The sequence below is a fragment of the Galeopterus variegatus genome, unplaced genomic scaffold (genome assembly GCF_000696425.1).
Source record: "Galeopterus variegatus unplaced genomic scaffold, G_variegatus-3.0.2 Scaffold280, whole genome shotgun sequence".
Classification (NCBI taxonomy): Eukaryota; Metazoa; Chordata; class Mammalia; order Dermoptera; family Cynocephalidae; genus Galeopterus; species Galeopterus variegatus.
The window spans coordinates 275,202-297,586 of NW_007726391.1; the positions used below are offsets into that span (position 1 = coordinate 275,202).

General features: G+C 37.4%; 1 protein-coding gene across 1 annotated transcript in view; it reads right to left on the reverse strand.

Moving 5' to 3' along the window:
* Positions 1–22,385, reverse strand: part of TOX (thymocyte selection-associated high mobility group box) — a 327,015-nt gene that overhangs the window by 49,647 nt on the left and 254,983 nt on the right. The window contains exon 4 of the mRNA XM_008566948.1: positions 8,154–8,435. Within this exon, the coding sequence (XP_008565170.1) occupies positions 8,154–8,435 (282 nt within the window). The remainder of the gene's footprint in view (positions 1–8,153; positions 8,436–22,385) is intronic.

A 22,385-nucleotide genomic window follows, 5' to 3' on the forward strand; every position in this document is an offset into this window, starting at 1 on the left:
AGGCAAACATCACCCTGAGCATACCAAAACCAGACAAAGATACAACAACAAAAGAAAACTACAGGCCAATATCCTTGATGAATATAGAAGCAAAAATCCTCAATAAATTACTAGCTAACAGAATACAGCAACAGATATACAAAATTATACACCATGATCAAGTGGGATTCATCACAGGGATGCAGGGTTGGTTCAACATATGCAAATCAATAAATGTGATACACTATATCAATAAAATCAAAGACAAAAACCATATGATCATCTCTATAGACACTGAAAAAGCATTTGACAAAATTCAACATCTGTTCATGATAAAGACTCTCTACAAGTTAGGTATAGATGGAAAGTATCTCAACACAATTAAAGCCATATATGATAAGCCCACTGCCAATATCATTAAGAACAGGAACTAGAAAAGGATGCCCACTGTCACCACTCATATTCAATATAGTGTTGGAAGTACTAGCCAGAGCAATCAGAGAAGGGAAGGAAATAAAGGGCATCCAGATTGGAAATGATGAAGTCAAACTGTCCCTTTTTGCAGATGACATGATCCTACATATCGAACAGCCTAAAGCCTCTACAAAAAAACTCTTGGAGTTGATAAATGATTTCAGCAAAGTTGCAGGATACAAAATCAACACACAAAAAATCATTAGCATTTCTATACTCCAACAGTGAACATGCAGAAAAAGAAGCTCTCCATTTACAATAGCCAAAAATAAAATACTTAGGAATAAAGTTAACCAAGGATGTGAAAAATCTCTATGAAAAGCACTACGAACGACTGTTGAGAGAAATTAAAGAGGACACAAGAAGATAAAAAAATATCCCATGCTCTTGGATTGGAAGAGTTAACATTGTGAAAATGACCATACTACCCAAAGTGATCTACAGATTCAATGCAATCCCCATCAAAATTCCAGTGAAATTTTTCTCAGAAATGGAAAAAACTATACCAACACTTACATGGAATAAGAAAAAACCATGAATAGCCAAAGCAATCCTGAGCAAGAAGGAGGCATAATACTACCTGACCTTAAATTTTACTACAAAGCTGTAACCAAAACAGCATGGTACTGGCATAAAAACAGACACACGGATCAGTGGAATAGAATAGAGAATCAATAAAACTGGAGGCATAATACTACCTGACCTTAAATTTTACTACAAAGCTGTAACCAAAACAGCATGGTACTGGCATAAAAACAGACACACGGATCAGTGGAATAGAATAGAGAATCCAGAAATCAACCCATACAGCTACATCCACCTTATTTTTGACAAAGGCACCAAATCTACACACTGGGGAAGAGACTGCCTCTTCAGCAAATGGTGCTGGGAAAACTGGATGTTCATATGTAGGAGTATGAAAATGTAGACCCGTACTTCTCACCACATACCAAAATCAACTCAAAATGGATTAAATCATTAAATATACACCCTGAAACAATAAAACTCCTGAAAGAAAACATAGGGGAAACACTCCAGGAAGTAAGATTGGGTATAGATTTCATGAGTACAACCCCAAAAGCACAGGCAACCAAAGGAAAAATAAACAAATGGGATTATATCAAACTAAAAAGCTTCTGCACAGCAAAAGAAACAATCAACAGAGTGAAAAGACAACCAACAGAGTGGGAGAAAATGTTTGCAAAATATACATCTGAGATAGGATTAATGTCCAGAATATACAAGGAACTCAAGCAACTTTACAGCAAGAAAACTAGTAACCCAATTAAAAAATGGGCAAAGGAGCTCAATATGCATTTCTCAAAGGAAGATATAGGAATGGCCAACAGACACATGAAAAAATGCTTAACATCACTAAGTATTTGGGAAATGCAAATCAAAACCACTTTGAGATAAAACCACCTCACTCCAGTTAGGATGGCTAATAACCAAAAGACTGAGAATGATAAATGCTGGAGAGGTTATGGAGATAAAGGAACCCTCAAACTCTGTTGGTGAGACTGCAAAATGGTGCAGTCTTTATGGAAAATAGTATGGAGGTTCCTCAAACAATTACAGATAGATCTACCATATGACCCAGCTATTCCACTGCTGGAATATACCCAGAGGAATGGAAATCATCTTGTCAAAGGGATACCTGTACTTCCATGTTTATTGCAGCAGTATTTCCAATAGCCAAGAGTTGGAACCAGCCCAAATGGCCATCATCAGATGAGTGGATAAGGAAAATGTGGTATATCTACACAATGGAATACTACTATGCTATGAATAATAATGAAATATTACCATTTGCAGCAACGTGGATGGACTTAGAAAAAATTATATTAAGTGAAACAAGTCAGGCACAGAAAGAGAAATACCACATGTTCTCACTTATTTGTGGGAGCTAAAAATAAACAAACAAAAAAACAAATAAATAAATATACAAACAAATAAATGATGTGTGTTGGGGGAAAGAAGACACAACAAGCACACTTCCTTGAACTTGTTAAGACAAGTGAACAGATATGATGTTGATGGTGGGGAGAGGGAGAGGTAGAGGGGAAAGAGAAATTGGTAAAGGGACACAAAAGTCAATTACATTGTATATTGATAAATTAAAATTTAAAAAAAAGTCACACTCGCAGGGGAGTCATTTGCTATCCCTAGGAACTAGCTAGCCCTGATAGGGGCAGTCTCTTCAGGATCAAGGCCCCAAATGCCAGCACATCAAGAATACAGGAAATAAGACAACATAGTACAACAATCTTGTCTTTGTCATCAGCCTAAATAAATCTGTAAAACACTATTTAGCTGGATCTTTAAAAAATTAGTGTAGCTATTGGAAAATTAACCATAGATATCAGAATCCCACAGTGCTGTTTTTAGTAGCATGTCGGCAATTTAATTCCCCCAAAATAAAATTCTCCCAAAGGTGAAAAGAAAACAAAGTGGCTGAAACAAGTGACTGTTCATTAGTAATTAGTAAGATGAAAAAAAAAAAAAAAAAAAAAGGACTAGATAGTACTCACGTAATAACTTCGTATAGCATACATTATACGAAGTTATACGAATTTTAAAGACATAAAGGAAGTGATGTCAGGTGAAAGAAACATGTGTGAATAAATATAATGAAAAAGAAAAAGATTGCATACAATAATAAAAACAGTGTTTCATAAAGTTTGAGTTATAGAATTCAGTTAAATTATAATTAAAAGGAACAACATAAATAACAGTTCCCTATACAAACTGGAAAGGAGTTGAAGTAATCTAAGAAGGAGGGTAGAACTATTAATCAATTTTAGACTTTTATTCAGTTGTGTGCCTGAGGTAGCTACTAAAAGAAGACAAAAAGCAAGAAATTTCCAATCTCAGAAAGGGAAATAATAAAGTGAAAAAAATAAGAGAAATCTTAAAGAAGGTAAGAAAGAAAAAGAAACAGTATTTGTGGGACGAATAGAATGCAACACACTCAGATTGAGAAATAAACCCAAATATTTTTGTATTTATATTAACGTAAATGCAGTAAATGTTTCATTTAAAAGCAAAAAATCATCTAACTATATGCCATTTACAAGAGACATGTAAAACATAAGGATATTTTCAACAGAAAAGCTGAAAGTAAAAGGATGGAAAAATACATACTGTGATTCATAGCCCATAAATTCCTTAAAGGAAAAACTGTGCCAAAAATATACTTGTAATGACAACCATATTGGCGTGGGGTTAACAAACGGTATGCAATGAAGCCTCCCAGGCCTTTGCTTCTGGAAGGAAGTCATCTCTTATTCCTGGCCCTTACTTTCCTCATCCTCAGTATGAAATGGTTGTGATCTCAAAGATTTCATGTAACCGTGGCATTGTACACACACACACACACACACACACACACACACACACAGCCTTCACTGGACCCCTGGGATACTGCCTTCTTAAAATACAATGGCTACAATGAAATTGATGTTCTTAAATGAGTGGTGAATTAGGCTTGATTTTTGATGTTGAATCCTACAAGAATTATTTGCCTTACTCACTATGCAGACTCTCCATCTGGTGGGGGAAAATGACTTATTCTTCATACATCTGTATTTAAAGGATTTATTAGGGTCTTTAGTAATTAGTGTAATTGGACAAGCAGGTGGTTTAATCCTTTCCATTTGTAACCCTGTGTTTCAATTAACAAAGTGAATGTCCCCCACATCATCCAGTGTTTCTCATTTGGATGATGTAATCTTGGACCCCCATGCCGCAAGCCCTAAACATAACCCGTTCATACCTTAGACGTATCGTCACCTTCATCTTCATGTACCGAGCTGGACGGTGAAGGAGTTGCAGACTTGCTTCCGGGTGGAGATGGTGAATTGTGGGGGGCGTTGCTTCCTCCCATGTTCAAACCCAGGTGAGCACTTAGCTGGGACTGGTTGATGGTGGTCAGCTGGCCGTGTGCCATCATTGCTGGCTGCTGCCTGATGTCTGTGGGCTGTCCCCGTGGTCTCATGGCTGCCATCTGAGGATGGGAGCTATACTGAGTTCCTTCTGGGTTCCGTATATCTTGCATCTACAACAAACAAACATGAAAAAAACAATGTTTTGCAAACATGTTTCTGGCAAAATTTAGTTTTTTTCTAAATTCTTTAAATTGAAGGATGTACTGCCGAGCTACCCATACATTGATTTTTTTTTCTGGGGTACAATAATCCTGACAATATACATTACCCTAAAGGACACCAAAAGAATAGAATTTGAGAATTCAATCGACATCATCACATTTTGTTACCCAAGACCTGATTAATTATATTTCCAGTCCTTCTGTACTAATGAAATGTAGCCATATATCATTAATATGTATAATTATGTTATATTGTAATTATATTTATATGATGTAACTTTCAAAATGTTGATGCTTATTAGAGTGTCAATCCAAATGATAGAATTATTAGTGATTACAGCACTCACAGCAATTCATTAAACCCCATTTATTTTATTCCGGTCATTTAAGAAAGGTTTTGGGAGTTAACAAGTGTACTATTGTTCTTAGTTTAATTCTTTATAGGGTAGTTCTGGCCAAATTGATCTCCTAACTACCAGATTCAGAACACTTAGAGGCTGGTATTAACCAATTGATTAATCGACTACTGAAATGACTGCACAGTCAGATTTGAAAGTAAAGCTCTAAAGTTGCAAGGTCACCATATTAATCCATTATGCTATCTGGGTCACTGCTTTTCAGCCTTAATGAGACTCACTCTTGTAATTCAAGCAATGAATTTCATCTCTGCAAGGATTAGAATTAAAAGCATCGGAGGATGAAGCTCTTAACGTATCTAGAGGTCAAATGTATTGTATGAGAGGAGTATGGTGGATTTCACTTAACATTTCTCCAGCATTTTCAAACTTAAAATAATGGGGAATATTCTGTGGTATCATTTTTTTTTTTTGTCCTTTTTGAGACTGGCTGCACCGCACTCAGCCAGTGAGTGCTGTGAGNAATAAAACTGGAGGCATAATACTACCTGACCTTAAATTTTACTACAAAGCTGTAACCAAAACAGCATGGTACTGGCATAAAAACAGACACACGGATCAGTGGAATAGAATAGAGAATCCAGAAATCAACCCATACAGCTACATCCACCTTATTTTTGACAAAGGCACCAAATCTACACACTGGGGAAGAGACTGCCTCTTCAGCAAATGGTGCTGGGAAAACTGGATGTTCATATGTAGGAGTATGAAAATGTAGACCCGTACTTCTCACCACATACCAAAATCAACTCAAAATGGATTAAATCATTAAATATACACCCTGAAACAATAAAACTCCTGAAAGAAAACATAGGGGAAACACTCCAGGAAGTAAGATTGGGTATAGATTTCATGAGTACAACCCCAAAAGCACAGGCAACCAAAGGAAAAATAAACAAATGGGATTATATCAAACTAAAAAGCTTCTGCACAGCAAAAGAAACAATCAACAGAGTGAAAAGACAACCAACAGAGTGGGAGAAAATATTTGCAAAATATACATCTGAGATAGGATTAATGTCCAGAATATACAAGGAACTCAAGCAACTTTACAGCAAGAAAACTAGTAACCCAATTAAAAAATGGGCAAAGGAGCTCAATATGCATTTCTCAAAGGAAGATATAGGAATGGCCAACAGACACATGAAAAAATGCTTAACATCACTAAGTATTTGGGAAATGCAAATCAAAACCACTTTGAGATAAAACCACCTCACTCCAGTTAGGATGGCTAATAACCAAAAGACTGAGAATGATAAATGCTGGAGAGGTTATGGAGATAAAGGAACCCTCAAACTCTGTTGGTGAGACTGCAAAATGGTGCAGTCTTTATGGAAAATAGTATGGAGGTTCCTCAAACAATTACTGATAGATCTACCATATGACCCAGCTATTCCACTGCTGGAATATACCCAGAGGAATGGAAATCATCTTGTCAAAGGGATACCTGTACTTCCATGTTTATTGCAGCAGTATTTCCAATAGCCAAGAGTTGGAACCAGCCCAAATGGCCATCATCAGATGAGTGGATAAGGAAAATGTGGTATATCTACACAATGGAATACTACTATGCTATGAATAATAATGAAATATTACCATTTGCAGCAACGTGGATGGACTTAGAAAAAATTATATTAAGTGAAACAAGTCAGGCACAGAAAGAGAAATACCACATGTTCTCACTTATTTGTGGGAGCTAAAAATAAACAAACAAAAAAACAAATAAATAAATATACAAACAAATAAATGATGTGTGTTGGGGGAAAGAAGACACAACAAGCACACTTCCTTGAACTTGTTAAGACAAGTGAACAGATATGATGTTGATGGTGGGGAGAGGGAGAGGTAGAGGGGAAAGAGAAATTGGTAAAGGGACACAAAAGTCAATTACATTGTATATTGATAAATTAAAATTTAAAAAAAAGTCACACTCGCAGGGGAGTCATTTGCTATCCCTAGGAACTAGCTAGCCCTGATAGGGGCAGTCTCTTCAGGATCAAGGCCCCAAATGCCAGCACATCAAGAATACAGGAAATAAGACAACATAGTACAACAATCTTGTCTTTGTCATCAGCCTAAATAAATCTGTAAAACACTATTTAGCTGGATCTTTAAAAAATTAGTGTAGCTATTGGAAAATTAACCATAGATATCAGAATCCCACAGTGCTGTTTTTAGTAGCATGTCGGCAATTTAATTCCCCCAAAATAAAATTCTCCCAAAGGTGAAAAGAAAACAAAGTGGCTGAAACAAGTGACTGTTCATTAGTAATTAGTAAGATGAAAAAAAAAAAAAAAAAAAAGAGTAGGACTAGATAGTACTCATGTAATAGTGAGAGTGTTTTATAGTAACTGGGCACAGGAGTCCTTCCCACCGGGATAAATTTGGAAGATGCTCGACTGATAATCAAGGCAATAGACAGATTATTTTGGTGTTTTGGACTGACAGTCCACTTGGTTTTGATGCAGTTATTTAAAACAGTTGCTTCTAACACTTTAAGAAACTAACTACCTTCTGCAGCTCATGTTCCAGTGTAAGGGCATTTAAGACCCATCTTCTCATCCTGATAACTTATAAGAATGGCACCACTGGTGACAGACAGAGAGACAACCATATTGGCGTGGGGTTAACAAACGGTATGCAATGAAGCCTCCCAGGCCTTTGCTTCTGGAAGGAAGTCATCTCTTATTCCTGGCCCTTACTTTCCTCATCCTCAGTATGAAATGGTTGTGATCTCAAAGATTTCATGTAACCGTGGCATTGTACACACACACACACACACACACACACACACACACACAGCCTTCACTGGACCCCTGGGATACTGCCTTCTTAAAATACAATGGCTACAATGAAATTGATGTTCTTAAATGAGTGGTGAATTAGGCTTGATTTTTGATGTTGAATCCTACAAGAATTATTTGCCTTACTCACTATGCAGACTCTCCATCTGGTGGGGGAAAATGACTTATTCTTCATACATCTGTATTTAAAGGATTTATTAGGGTCTTTAGTAATTAGTGTAATTGGACAAGCAGGTGGTTTAATCCTTTCCATTTGTAACCCTGTGTTTCAATTAACAAAGTGAATGTCCCCCACATCATCCAGTGTTTCTCATTTGGATGATGTAATCTTGGACCCCCATGCCGCAAGCCCTAAACATAACCCGTTCATACCTTAGACGTATCGTCACCTTCATCTTCATGTACCGAGCTGGACGGTGAAGGAGTTGCAGACTTGCTTCCGGGTGGAGATGGTGAATTGTGGGGGGCGTTGCTTCCTCCCATGTTCAAACCCAGGTGAGCACTTAGCTGGGACTGGTTGATGGTGGTCAGCTGGCCGTGTGCCATCATTGCTGGCTGCTGCCTGATGTCTGTGGGCTGTCCCCGTGGTCTCATGGCTGCCATCTGAGGATGGGAGCTATACTGAGTTCCTTCTGGGTTCCGTATATCTTGCATCTACAACAAACAAACATGAAAAAAACAATGTTTTGCAAACATGTTTCTGGCAAAATTTAGTTTTTTTCTAAATTCTTTAAATTGAAGGATGTACTGCCGAGCTACCCATACATTGATTTTTTTTTCTGGGGTACAATAATCCTGACAATATACATTACCCTAAAGGACACCAAAAGAATAGAATTTGAGAATTCAATCGACATCATCACATTTTGTTACCCAAGACCTGATTAATTATATTTCCAGTCCTTCTGTACTAATGAAATGTAGCCATATATCATTAATATGTATAATTATGTTATATTGTAATTATATTTATATGATGTAACTTTCAAAATGTTGATGCTTATTAGAGTGTCAATCCAAATGATAGAATTATTAGTGATTACAGCACTCACAGCAATTCATTAAACCCCATTTATTTTATTCCGGTCATTTAAGAAAGGTTTTGGGAGTTAACAAGTGTACTATTGTTCTTAGTTTAATTCTTTATAGGGTAGTTCTGGCCAAATTGATCTCCTAACTACCAGATTCAGAACACTTAGAGGCTGGTATTAACCAATTGATTAATCGACTACTGAAATGACTGCACAGTCAGATTTGAAAGTAAAGCTCTAAAGTTGCAAGGTCACCATATTAATCCATTATGCTATCTGGGTCACTGCTTTTCAGCCTTAATGAGACTCACTCTTGTAATTCAAGCAATGAATTTCATCTCTGCAAGGATTAGAATTAAAAGCATCGGAGGATGAAGCTCTTAACGTATCTAGAGGTCAAATGTATTGTATGAGAGGAGTATGGTGGATTTCACTTAACATTTCTCCAGCATTTTCAAACTTAAAATAATGGGGAATATTCTGTGGTATCATTTTTTTTTTTTGTCCTTTTTGAGACTGGCTGCACCGCACTCAGCCAGTGAGTGCTGTGAGCGCACTGGTCATCCCTATATAGGATCCGAACCCACGGCGGGAGCGCTGCTGCACTCCCAGCGCCGCACTCTCCCGAGTGCACCATGGGCTCGGCCCCTGTGGTATCATTTGGAAGGGGCTTTAGGAATTCAGGTAGGAAGAGGGTACACAAAACAAGACAGAAAAATAGAAAATAATGCAAAAAAATAGCAGCGGTGAAGGGATGTATGGTTAGTTACATGTTGGAACTGAAAAATCAAATTAATAATGCTGTCTTACTATTTCATTAAAAAAAAATCCCACATAATGTCAGATGCTTAGTAATTACCTGCTTGCAAATGTTATTGTGATGTGTAAACACTATGAAGGCTGATTAAGTAACCTAGTCATAGGCTTTGCTTTTGTTTTTTTGTTATGGTAATAAAACCATTTTCTGTCAATGTTTTCTAGTCTTTTTACCAATCTAGTTAGATTTATTGGAAACTGAAACTGTGGCAGGGCCCCATGCCTGCCCTGCATGCTATGTAATTAAAAATGCTGTTTCAGTGCTCACTTCAGCAGCACATATACTAAAATTGGAACGATACAGAGAAGATTAGCATGGCCTTTGCGCAAGGATGACATGCAAATTCGTGAAGTGTTCCATATTCTTTCTGTTTACAATAGCCAACACATGGAATCAACCTAAATGTCCATTGATGGATGATTGGATAAGGAACCTGTGGTATGTATACACCATGGAATACTACTCTGCCATAAAAAAGAATGAAATACTCACATTTGAAAAACATGGATGAGCTTGGAGTTAAGTGAAATAAGCAAAGCACAGAGGGATAAATACTGCGTGTGCTCACTCATGTATGGGAGCTAAGAGAGAAAGAAGGAAGGAAAGAAAGACCACAGTACTGCTTTAGACTTACAGAGGGAGAGAACATTCTATGGGCTACAAAGTGGAGTGGTGGAGAAGGGGGAAAGGGGAGGGAGGTTGGGATAATTGGGTGGGGACACAGGGTACAAATGCAATTTGTGGAAATGGGTATACAGCCAGTAGCAATCTGGCCCCCACATCAAGGGGTGACCATCAGCTTTGTATTTCATAAATATTTAACCAATAAAAAAATAAAATAAAAATGCCTTTTCAAATGTAGTCTATGCAAAAATGATGGTTTTATCTAGTCCGGTCATATTGCCTCCACTCACATTTACTAAGATAGTTCTTGTTTCTTCTTAGATGTTCATGTAACTTCTACAATCTGGTCTTCTATTACATGTGAAATAATACTAGCTTTCACAGATATCCTTAAAGTTGTGCCAGTGACAGAGGGCGCTATAAAAATCAGGATCAACTTTTGAAAATGCACAGAAGAGACAGTATATACTAAGTGCCTTTCACACCTACTCTCAAATGTCCTAAAGTCCTGTCTTTTTTTCTTAGACCCTCAGCATGTAGAACAGCTCTGATTATGGGCACAGAATAATGGATGCCCATAAACGGACACTCTCCTGCACAGGGCAGCCCCCTCTCCCCACCCTGCACCAAATAAAGCACTCATGTGCACATTCAAACTTACATGTTTGTGGAACACAGTATTATAGCCCGGTAAATTAAAAGTATTTACTAGCAAAATCATACTTTAAATTATCTTTCCAAATGTACTTAATTAATATCTTTATTTCTCCTTCACATAAATCTCAAGTTGCAAAGCGTGTACATAACAGTTTGGATCTGTTTTGATCTCAATCTGTTTTGATCCCAATTTCTTCTCACCCTCTCAGAAATCTTGTGGTTTTAAGATGATATTACAGGGGATGATTTCTAAATCGATTTTTTTATAGTTTCCAGATTTATGACTACAACTATGAGTGTTCCAAATGCTTAAAGCAATGTCACTTTATAGCACCTATCTCTTCCACTATTTTGCAATCTAATTAATTGTTTTCTCATGGTAATTTGTATAATGGGTAGATCTCTAGAGTGCTAAAATCTGCATTCCCACACTATACTAGAAGGCGAAGAAAGTAGGAATGACTACGGAGGAGCGAAGAATAAATTTGGGTAAGGATGTGAAGTACTCAAGATGGTACCTCTTTTTCCACAGACTCATCATTAGTTCGAATTCTCATGTCACCAATGGTGCTAGGTCAGGCAGATGGCAGCTTTAACATCAAATCAAAGAACAATTTTCCTGCGGGAAGGGTGGCAATGTCTTTAGCTCTCAGATGCACTTACAAACAGTCAGATCTTAACCCCCTGGTGATATTTCTGAATTAGGAGTATTTCCATTTTACCTTGCTTTCATAGGAGGCAGTTCAGTATTAATCCCTGCCTAATGCATAATATGGGGGAAATTAAACTGGATGGAGTCTGATTACTGAAAATAAGAATAATTAGCTCATACAGGCAGGTAAATGTTTGATTACTGGTTTCTTTTTAGAAAGATATTGATTGACTACAGCTCCTTTAATGTCAAATATGAAACTCGAACTATCAAAATATTATTTCCTGTTAATCTCCAATATTTTTAATTTATTGTGCATAATTCACTTAAGCCATGCTTAGCAGCAACAGATGTTCTCTCTGATTCTTCTCAACTCCTTCACTGACTTCACTTCTTTCTACAACTTCCCACCCCTAAATGATATGTTCTGTTCTGAGTCACATTTCTTCATCCAGCTAAGAATCAGCATAGTTTTCCTAATGGGGAATATTCTAAATTAAAATGGACGGTTCTGACCCAAACTGCTTAGTAGACATTACTACTTGGACATCACTCCTGCTAGATAGGGGAACAAAGTTTTCTTTCTCAAACGTATTTTTTTTGGTTACTTCTACTCCAAATGTTCCAGTCATTTTTGACTCTTTTTTTTCCTACCCAACTCTGGTGAGTTCTGTGGAGTCTCCTCTAAAATGTCACTTGTTTCCACTTCCCATTCTTCCTTTTCCACACTCATTCTACTTCAGGCCTTCATGACCTCTTTACCTGCAATAGCTGCTTAACCCAAAACAATTTCGTCACATCTCTCTCCCCTAAAGAGTGTTGCGAAATTAATCTTCATGAGCCATGGGCTCACAAACTTTCCAATGGTATCTGCCTACCCAATTAAATCCAAACTCTGCAGCATGACATTAAAGGTTCCAGATAAACCTTATTTCCTATAATTGTCCTTTATACACTCTACTATTCAGCCAAACACCAAACCCAATCAATTGCTATTCTTTGCCTACGTCTTTCTCCCTTGATTGTGTGTCTTTGTTTATCTGCTCTTTTATCATTCAATAATCATTTTCTGAGCATTTGCTGTCTGAAGTTTTTAAAAAGAGGGCAAAAAAACCATACTTTGCTCAAGGATTTGCGATTTGCTCAGTAATTTTACTGATTGAGTCTTATGATTGTCCTCTGAGGTTGCCATGTAGGGATGGCTGTTTTGCACAGTCCTGTTGAGGCTGGGAGAGGTTAAATGATCTCAGATATCTCTACCAGCAAAGACTGAAGTAATATGAAATATGCTGATTTTACATTCTTGTGCTTTTTTCACAGTTCCATGACTCCATTACCACGTTCACATATCCAAATCTTAAATAGACTTAAAGGTCAAGTTCAAAAGTCCACTCACCTATAAAGCTTCAAGAACTTTCTTATTCTGAACTTCCAAAGCATTTTGTTTGCACTTTTTTATGGGACACTGCTTTAAAATTTCTTACTCTAATGTGTATGTACCGTCTAGACAGTAATCTTGATTATTCCATGATTAATGCATTTTTCAATCTCTGTGAGATCTCTTTTAGTTAAATAGTATTCCAACTATTCAAAAATCATTTGCTGTATCAATGTATAACTGAAGGAAAACTATCAGTATAAACCGACTAGCCAGTTTAATGATTTTTCTTTTTTCCTGTGAACTTCAGCTAGCATTAGTGACAACAGAAAAGTTTGACTACGATCCGTTTCCCTTTGTGGCAGAAACCTCAGGCTGTACCCTCTGACAGTCATTATTCTTTTGTCCTGGGGGACAGGCCTACAGTATTGAGGTATTGGGCCAAGCAGACAATTAAAAGAGAGCACTGGTAGCTTCTCTTGCAGCTACATATGGCCACGTGACCACAAGGTGTGAATGAGTATTGTGTGGTACTTCCAAGAAGACTCCTTTATTCTTTTCTACCTCCTGCTGACAAAAATGTGGGGGTAAGAGAGTTTGGGAAAATGTCTTGGACCAAGAGGACCCTGAGGATGTTGGAGGAACAAGAAAGAAGCTTGAGGGTCTGATTTTCATTGAGCCCAGACAGCCTACTTACTATGGGAGTCTTTAAAAAAAAAAAAAAAAACCACTGTCTTTGCAGAGTCATTGTGATTTGGGGTTTTCTGTTATATAGCTGAACATAATCTTTTTTTTTTTTCCTTTTTGTCTTTTTTCGTGACCAGCAACGGATCGCAACCCTCAGTGTCGCGCCCGTACCGGACCGGGACTGGCAACGGGATCGCAATCCTCGGTGTTGCGCCCGCACCTCGCTTAGCCAGTGAGCGGCCGGTCTGTATGTGGGATCCGAACCCTCCGCGGGAGCGCCGCCACGCTCCCAAGCGGCACACTGTAGCAGTGCGCCACTGGGCCGGCCCGCTGAACATAATCTTAATGGATACATCCTAATAGATTATAAACTCAAAAAACAGGGATAGAGTCTATTTTATTCACCACTGTCACCCTAGTATCTAGCAAGGCTCTTGGCACATAGTAGTTACTCAACAAATATTTCTTGAGTTACACTGAATAGATGTTTAGGCCAGGTACAATTAGGACTGAAGATACTGGCTTCATAGGAATAGTGTTATAAATCCTTGATATCATGGAAACTTCATTTGCTAAATTCTAGGGCTCAAACGTCTCAAAGGTAATTTCTAGTGTGTATATTTCTCATTTTGTTATTTTCAATCCCAGTGACCTTCATGTTTTCTTGGGTAGAAGTATCACATTTTACTTTTGAGCAGCTCTTAATATTTATACTCCCTATTTGAGAAACTCAATCCATTTTAAAATGGGTGCTGTATTTCAATTTTTAAAAAAACCAAATCTATTTCCTTAAATTTTACAGATTGCTATTGAGGAGCAATGTCAATTAAAATAATGGAGGAGGATTATAATGATGAAGAGGAGATTTCAACTGAGTTCTTTCCAAACCTTTTTCCAATTAGTGGAAAGCAAAAGTTCCATTAAAATCAATTAGGAAACCAAAGCAGATATCATATATTTCCCCTCATGACCTGCCTTGTAATCCACAGCTTGATGCGAATACCGCATTCCCCTGCCTGATCATCTATAGCTTAAGAACACCAGGCTGAGGATAGAGCTGGAGTGGGAAACTTTAGGCACAATATTTGATACATATTTCAGCATGTGTTTTTATTTGGATTTTCTTTGAAAAGGAAAAGGAAAAAAAAATACCCATGTTGCTTAACTCAAATTATTGTTTTTAAAAAATGAGTAACACTTTGGTGTAACTAAAATACCAAACACACAAAAAAAGTTGTGTTAGTGACTAAATGGTGTTACCACTGGACACTTGAATGGCACGAGAACCACTGAAGGCCTGCCTTTCAGTGTCAAAAACTGTGTTTCACAAGCCTTCCTGGGTCTGTGTTCTTCCTTTAAATACCTGCGTCCTTCCCAGTCCAACAGGCAAGCCTTGAGAGCTATCATTATTACAGCCTCTAGCAGACGATCTATATCAAAACAGTTGTACACATAAAACGCTAACGACACCTCGGCTCTTGCTGCTCTGATCCAGCTGTTGGAGTGAAGAGCAGTTGGTGAACAGAGCGCTGGAACACGGGGAGCCCCGAGGCCGTATTTGCTAATGTGGCTCAGCAGCTGCTGCTTTCTGTGGTCTTTGCAGGCGAGGCCTGGAAGTTTGCCAGCTGCAGCAGGAGCAAGAGAACATGAGGAATCTCTGAAGTCCTTCCATTTACCCCGTCTGTCAGCATTCGGTACCCTTCTCTGTAGAGATCTTTCCCCAGGGCCATGAGGAAACCCTGCTGGCTTCGGCTGTGTCAAGTGCTTACTCTGTGCCTTTTACACAAACTATCAAACACCAACCATTCTTAGCATCTAAAGAGAAACTCCTGAGCCTTGCTCTTGGTTGTCCATGAAGCCTTGCATGATTAATTAGGGCAGGAAGGCAAAGTGGCTCCATTTTTCTTAGGAATAATGCACTCCAAGAGTCCATGAGAAGAATGTAAATGTTGATATTATTTAAGTCCCCAATTTGATTACATATTTTTGCCAGGGATTCAATTAATATGTAAATGTATACACCAGAACAAATGTGTGGCTAAATTTGATAATCAAATTTTATTTATTAGTTTCCTAAATGCATTTCTGAGAGAGAGCTTAATTATTTGTTGTCCAAACAAATTAAATAAATCGCTTTTACGTGATCTTCTTGTGTGATCTATTTAATAGTTAGAAATGCATACTTTAAATAAACTTTAACATTTTTGCTATTATATTTGTGACACTGAACACCAATGATTAATGTCGAAAGACAGAAAATCTGGAAAAATACATATACATAGCACGTGCTATATTTTTAAAGATTTAGATAAGTGAGGTTCAAAAGAATGGTTGGACATTTTTATGAAAATGTTATTTATCCTCAATTTATTGCCAGAATAACTTGATTTTAACCCTAAATTTTCAAAAGCAAAATTGTTTTTGAAGCTAACATTTGGAATATTCACTTTTCTTCCAAAAGACAATAGGAACAAGTAGGGTTTAGATTTCTTTACACTATGTCAAAATGGAATATTTGTAGTTTGGTTAGAATAAGTCATTGTAAGACTATCACAAGACAGCTAAAACTCTGGAGCATAATTCACTAGGTATTTTCCAAATGGACAGACATAGCACTCTGTAGAACTAACATCCTTGGGGAAGATTAAAACCACCTCAAAAAGCGAAGGCTCATGCCCACGTGCACTTCCACAATGTCTTTCCATCATCCCCCTTCAAACCGTGGTCCCTCCTCCCTGTGGCCTCTTCCCTATTATTCTAGGGATTTGGTGTGTTAGCAAAAAATATCACTGAAGAGTTTTAAAAGTGAGGGTTAAAAAATCACAATAGCTAAAAAGCATTTCACCAATTTTTTTTTTTTTTTTGTAATTCCCTCCCAGGGGTGAAGCAAAGATCAGCCAGACATCGAAGAGCAGAAATGCACAGAGGGAGGTAGCCTTTCAGCGTCTGCAGGGTCCTTGTCCAGGTGTGCTGCACTTCTGCAGAATGCGATGTCTACTTCTGCCCATGTCCAGCAGCTCCAGAAAGAAGCATCTTAGCTGCCCCAGCGTATGCATCTGGATTCATTTTTTACAAACAACTGAAAAAGCCACAGTTTTACCCCATTTTATTTGATTTCTTTTTCTTCTGTTCTGGAGATGGGAGGTTGTGAGCTACAGGAACCCTGCTCACCACATCAGGCTGCATCTGTTTCCATCGAGTTGTCTCGCTTTTAACTTATTCGATCCTCATTTTCCACTTCTGTCAAATGGGGATAATCTTTTAAAAACAAATATTTACTGAGTGCCTACTATGTGTTGGGCGCTGTTGTAGGTACTGGGCACACAGCAGTGACCAAGCTGACCTGACCGAAATCCCTGCCCTCGTGCAGCAAACTCTCTAGTGGGGGAACGAGACAACACAGTAAATAAGTATCATGTGTCGTTTGTTTGACATGCACATTTCAAGGCGACGAATAGGACAGCAGTGTACTGACCTTAAATGCTATTGTGAGGATTAACTCAGATAAGGACTATGAAGGAGTTTTGTCAAAAATAACCCACTTGTTTTTATGGTTATTGCTCACACCGATGTTGATTTTTGTTATCATCCTTGAGTTGCTTTCCCCCACTAGTTCTAGCTCATGGTGAGCCACTGACAATTATTATTGAGACCAGCATTCTGGTAGCCAAATGCTTGCATCTTTGGGGACCTTCCCTGGGATAAGCAGAGCAGCTACAGTCACAGAGCACAGGGTTTCACTGTGAGAATGTAAACAGCCTAGCTAAAGGTTGAACCTGGGTTTTCAAAGCTCCCCAGTCAAGGCTAACTGGTAGACACAAAGTTCGAAAAAATGTTAATGCATACAAAGGTGTTCCAGTTCATAGTACAGCATTCGATTCCATAAACTCTGTACATATAATCTCTCGCCTTTGGATCACAGCCATGGCCAGGAGGTTATGGGGTGTAATGGTGCCTTTTAACTGCACAGTTGGAGAGAGGTTTTTTACTCAGATTGAGCCGCCCACTTATGATTGCTTCATGCCAATGCTATTTATTCCCTGCTGTCATTCTTAAACTATCAATGTCAATATTACCAAGCTTGACACACTGTGCTTCAGTGAGCCCTTGAAAGGGCTCCTCTGCCCAGCACAAATAAAGGAAACATGCAAATTGGCAACAGGCAAAGTTTACTTTTAATTGACAAGAAGCATCTCTTATAATACCAATTAATTGCAGGACATGAGGGGCTCATGGAGTAAAAGCTCTGTCTTGCCTAAAGGGTTTTGGGGACCATGTGGTCTACCCTTAGGTTCTCAAAACACGTGAATTAGCTGTTTCTACAAAATTTTCTACCTCTGGCAAGAGGAGTCTGGGTCAATGTATGATTAGAGTCAATGAAGCTCTTTATGTGTATAGATCCTGCCTTTTGCATCTGCATCACAAAGTATAGGCAGTATTTTGTTCACAGAGGGCTATAATCTTATATTAAAAGTGTATTCAAACATGCTAATGTCTGATCACATCTCCTTTGCTTTGATGTGCCCAGGGAAGGGACTGAACAACATGCCTTCTTCTCAGAATACTTTCAAAGGATTGTGTGCATTGAAACAAAAAGAATGGATTTGGAAGGGTAGGTGATAAGAAAATAGGGAAACACTATGAGACACATCCTCTAGAAGTTGTGGTTTACCTATCAGAACTAGCTCTGTATATTTATAGCAGCAAGAGTCGGCCAAACTAGATCTTTATAGTATATTTAAACCTGAGAATTTAACTTGCTTTTTCATACTTTTCACTGGAATGTTAATGGGATGCTAGTAAAAATGGAGATGTCAAGTGGAATACTGACTTCTTAACATCAGTTCAGAACAGTGATATTTGAGTTCATTTAAAGGCTCTTAAATCATTAGATATACACGACATTCAGCTTGAAAGTACATCTCAAGAAGCGAAATTAAAACCTAGTGTTCTGTTTGGGTCAAACATCAGTTCAGAACAGTGATATTTGAGTTCATTTAAAGGCTCTTAAATCATTAGATATACACAACATTCAGCTTGAAAGTACATCTCAAGAAGCGAAATTAAAACCTAGTGTTCTGTTTGGGTCAGATAGCTTCCCTATCCGGAATATTTGTATGCTCCCAACTTCTTGGGGACTTGAAGAAAAGTACAATTTTAAATTAGTATTTTATTATGCAAATCATCCAGTGAGCTTTTAAATAATATATTATAAAACATTAAAATAGCATGAAACCCAGATAGGAAAAGGCTGAAAATCTTCTCATACTGAGCATGGTATTAATAACTTGGGAAAAATCAGTCCAGGAAAATTACAATGTCTTTCAGTTCCTTTAAAGTGTCTACTCTGTAAATGACCTTAAGCTCCTTTAAAACAATTAAAAGATTCAAATATTGGTCTGCCAAAATTTTATAGCATGTTAGATAATGAGATGAATGTAGCTATATAAAGTTTCTATATTTCTGGGTATATCTAATTTAGTTAATATTAACAGTGCTCACTCACTTATGCTTTTATACACTTTGAGTCATATAAGGTCAAGGTCTCAAAACTAATCATAAAAACTACTGACTGCTATTCATGTTAATATAATAATGCTTTCTTTAAAACAACTGCCAATAAATTTCATTATAAAAAGTTATTAAAAGGGTTAAAAACCTATTAAATGTCAAAGAATTTGCCTGACTCAAACTTCTAATAAAGAAAGAGAATAGGCTTTCTTTCTGAACTATTTAAATCTTTACTGACTGTGCAGTGAACCATGAAATTAGAAAAGTGTTATTAGAAGTGTTCTCTGCTTTTTATAAAAGTTGGAGCCCAGAATGTATCAAGCCATAGTTTTTAACTAGACTAGTTAAATCAGTAAGTTTTTAATCCGAAATACATGGTGTCTACTGATATAAAGGTCATAATTAAAACTCTATCCTGTAACTTGGTGATAATAAAATTATTATTACAGACACACACATGCTCATTTAGAATATATGAGCTACATGTTCTAATTTTAATTTGAACAAATATCTTCAATTTGTTTGGTTCTTTCCATGTCCACTAACATAGGCCCTCTCAACCAGTAAGTAGGTTTTAATAGTGACTAATTTTATAATAGTGACTAATTTTATAATAGTGACCAATTTTAAAGCACTAATATTAATCATTTGAATTATATATCATTTACAGGTTAACACTTACCAAGTATACATTGAAATTAAATAATTATGATATAATAAGTTAAAAAAAGATCATAACCCTGCATGATTATAACCCTGTGTGGCATAAAATAAATTTGGGTACCAATTATTTAAAAATAGCAAATATATCTTCCACATTTTAAATTTATTTCTCCAGGAAACTATACTTAGAAGAACTGATCTGAACTGGTCTCTACCTGACAATCATGTAACTGTTCACAGATCAGTCTCCTCAACTGCTCAACTCCAAGGGACTGGCTGGTTAGCTCGGTTAGCATGCTGCCTTGTAACACTGAAGATTAAGGGTTCGGATCCCTGTACCAGCTAGCTGCCAAAAAAAGGAAAAAAAAAGACCAACTGCTCAGTCCTAGCATTTGGTAACTGTGGTTTTAAATTCTCTTATAAATAATATCTAAGAGAATACTTATTGATCCCACCTACATACCAAGTACAGGGCTAAGAAGTTTACATGCATTGCCCTATTTAGCCCTCACAATAACCAGGTGAGACCATTCTGGTTATCATGGCCATTGTACCCATGAGGGACCAAAGGCTTAGAGGGGGGATCTTCAGTTACTTAGTAAGTGGATCTTTTGAAATTTGTCATAGGCTGCCTGATCTCAAAGCCTGTTTCATAACCATGACATCTGTACTACCAGCCCAGTGTATGATCAGATGTTTACAGATGTTCTTTTAACAAAAGACGGTTGGAAGGGCTTGCTAGGCAGGCTGCACCTAGGACCTAGAATGACTGAATTTAAATGCACTAATTCCTTGGGGAAGAAATTCAATGAAACATTTTACTTAACACTTACTCTGCGCCTGGCACTGTGAGAGGCCACAGGGGAGGTGAAGACAGATAAGACTGTCCCTGTGCTCAAAGATCTCATGGTCATGAAGACATACTATAATAAAAGTCAGAAGAGGGGATTAATTGCTGCAACCAAAAATACACTACTATAGAATTGCAGAAAATGCTGCAACAGGAGTCTGTCTGCAATTGCATTGAAATTGCAGTGAGCATGGCTTAGAATTATGAATGTTTTTTTTTAAAAATAGGAAGATGTGAAAAAATGGAAATGAATAGAATTTAACTCTGGGTGCGATATAATTGACAGCAAACACACCACCTGATTGTTGAACAGTCAGTACATTCGCTCTGTTTTCAAAAAAGTAATAAAAATAGGAAGATGTGAAAAAATGGAAATGAATAGAATTTAACTCTGGGTGCGATATAATTGATAGCAAACACACCACCTGATTGTTGAACAGTCAGTACATTCGCTCTGTTTTCAAAAAAGTAATAATTTGTTTAAGATAATGTGCAGTAAAATTGAACAAAAATAAAATAATTATGTGGCTTTTCATCTAAAGTAAAGGATGATTTTAAAACTTAAAAATTCAATCTACAATCAAATTATATTTTTTAAAAAATGTAACTAAAAGCAATCTGACAGTTTGATTTCTGTGTGGGAATTAGCAATTTGATTGTCAACTGTTTTATCTTTTAAGTCTTAGGATGGCTAGAGACTTAGTCTGTAGTTTCGAGATAAGATTATATTCTGAAGTATAAAGTTGTTCTAACTGAAAGAAGCCAAAAAATAAAAAATACACTAACATTTGATACTACATTAGCAGAGAGGCCATTTCAACATTCCCCCCAAATGGGCCTAATGTTTCAAAAATAACTTGGGTTTTTTCATTGGGTCCTAAAAAACATTTACGGGCATAGCCACAGTAGCCATTTTCATCTGGACCTTTATGACACTCATCTCATTAGCTAAAAATGTCGCTACATAAATTATGCTTTCACAGGATGAATATCTCAAACATTTTGATCAAAACTTCTCTGTATATTGCCCCATGTGTGAATCAGTGCCATTCACTTGTCATTGAAGTATGTTGTCCAGAAGAAAAGAAAACAAAACACTCTGCAGAGAAAGGGAAGCGTGCACAAGCCTTCCCGTGGGTCGAGGGTGGGCTCGTGGATTAATTATCTGAAGTTTAATAACTGCCTGGGACAAAAAGGGAAAGGAGCACAGAGCAAATTTGTTGTGAGGAATGAGCATTGAGTAGACACCGTTTGCTTAAAAAATATGTTACCTTTTCCTTTATTAGTGAGAGACTAAATGAATGCTTGATGGGTTTATGAGAGCTGGTTTCAGAAAATTTCAACAGAAAAGAAGACCTTTCTCTGCACATTACATTCAGTTTCAGATGAACACAACTTTTTCCATTTAATCATAAAGTGGTGTCTCTCCCACCTGATCTCACTGAGGAAGGTCGTAGATGGGCGAGACACTGGGGAGCTGCCAACCTTAAAGACATAGCAAAGCCTGCGGGAACCATTTCTAGGCCACTGTAAGCTCTTAAAATTGTCTACAAGGGTTCCGACCAGAGGACTGATGAACACACATGATGATCATAACGTTTCTGGGGTGGCCCTTCTGAATCAGAATTCAGTTAAGTTAGCAGTAAACTCCGAATATTCATATCAACAATCTGGAAATCATAATTTTAGTAAAATGTCCAAATATTCCTAGGAAAAAGGGTGTCCTTTTAAATT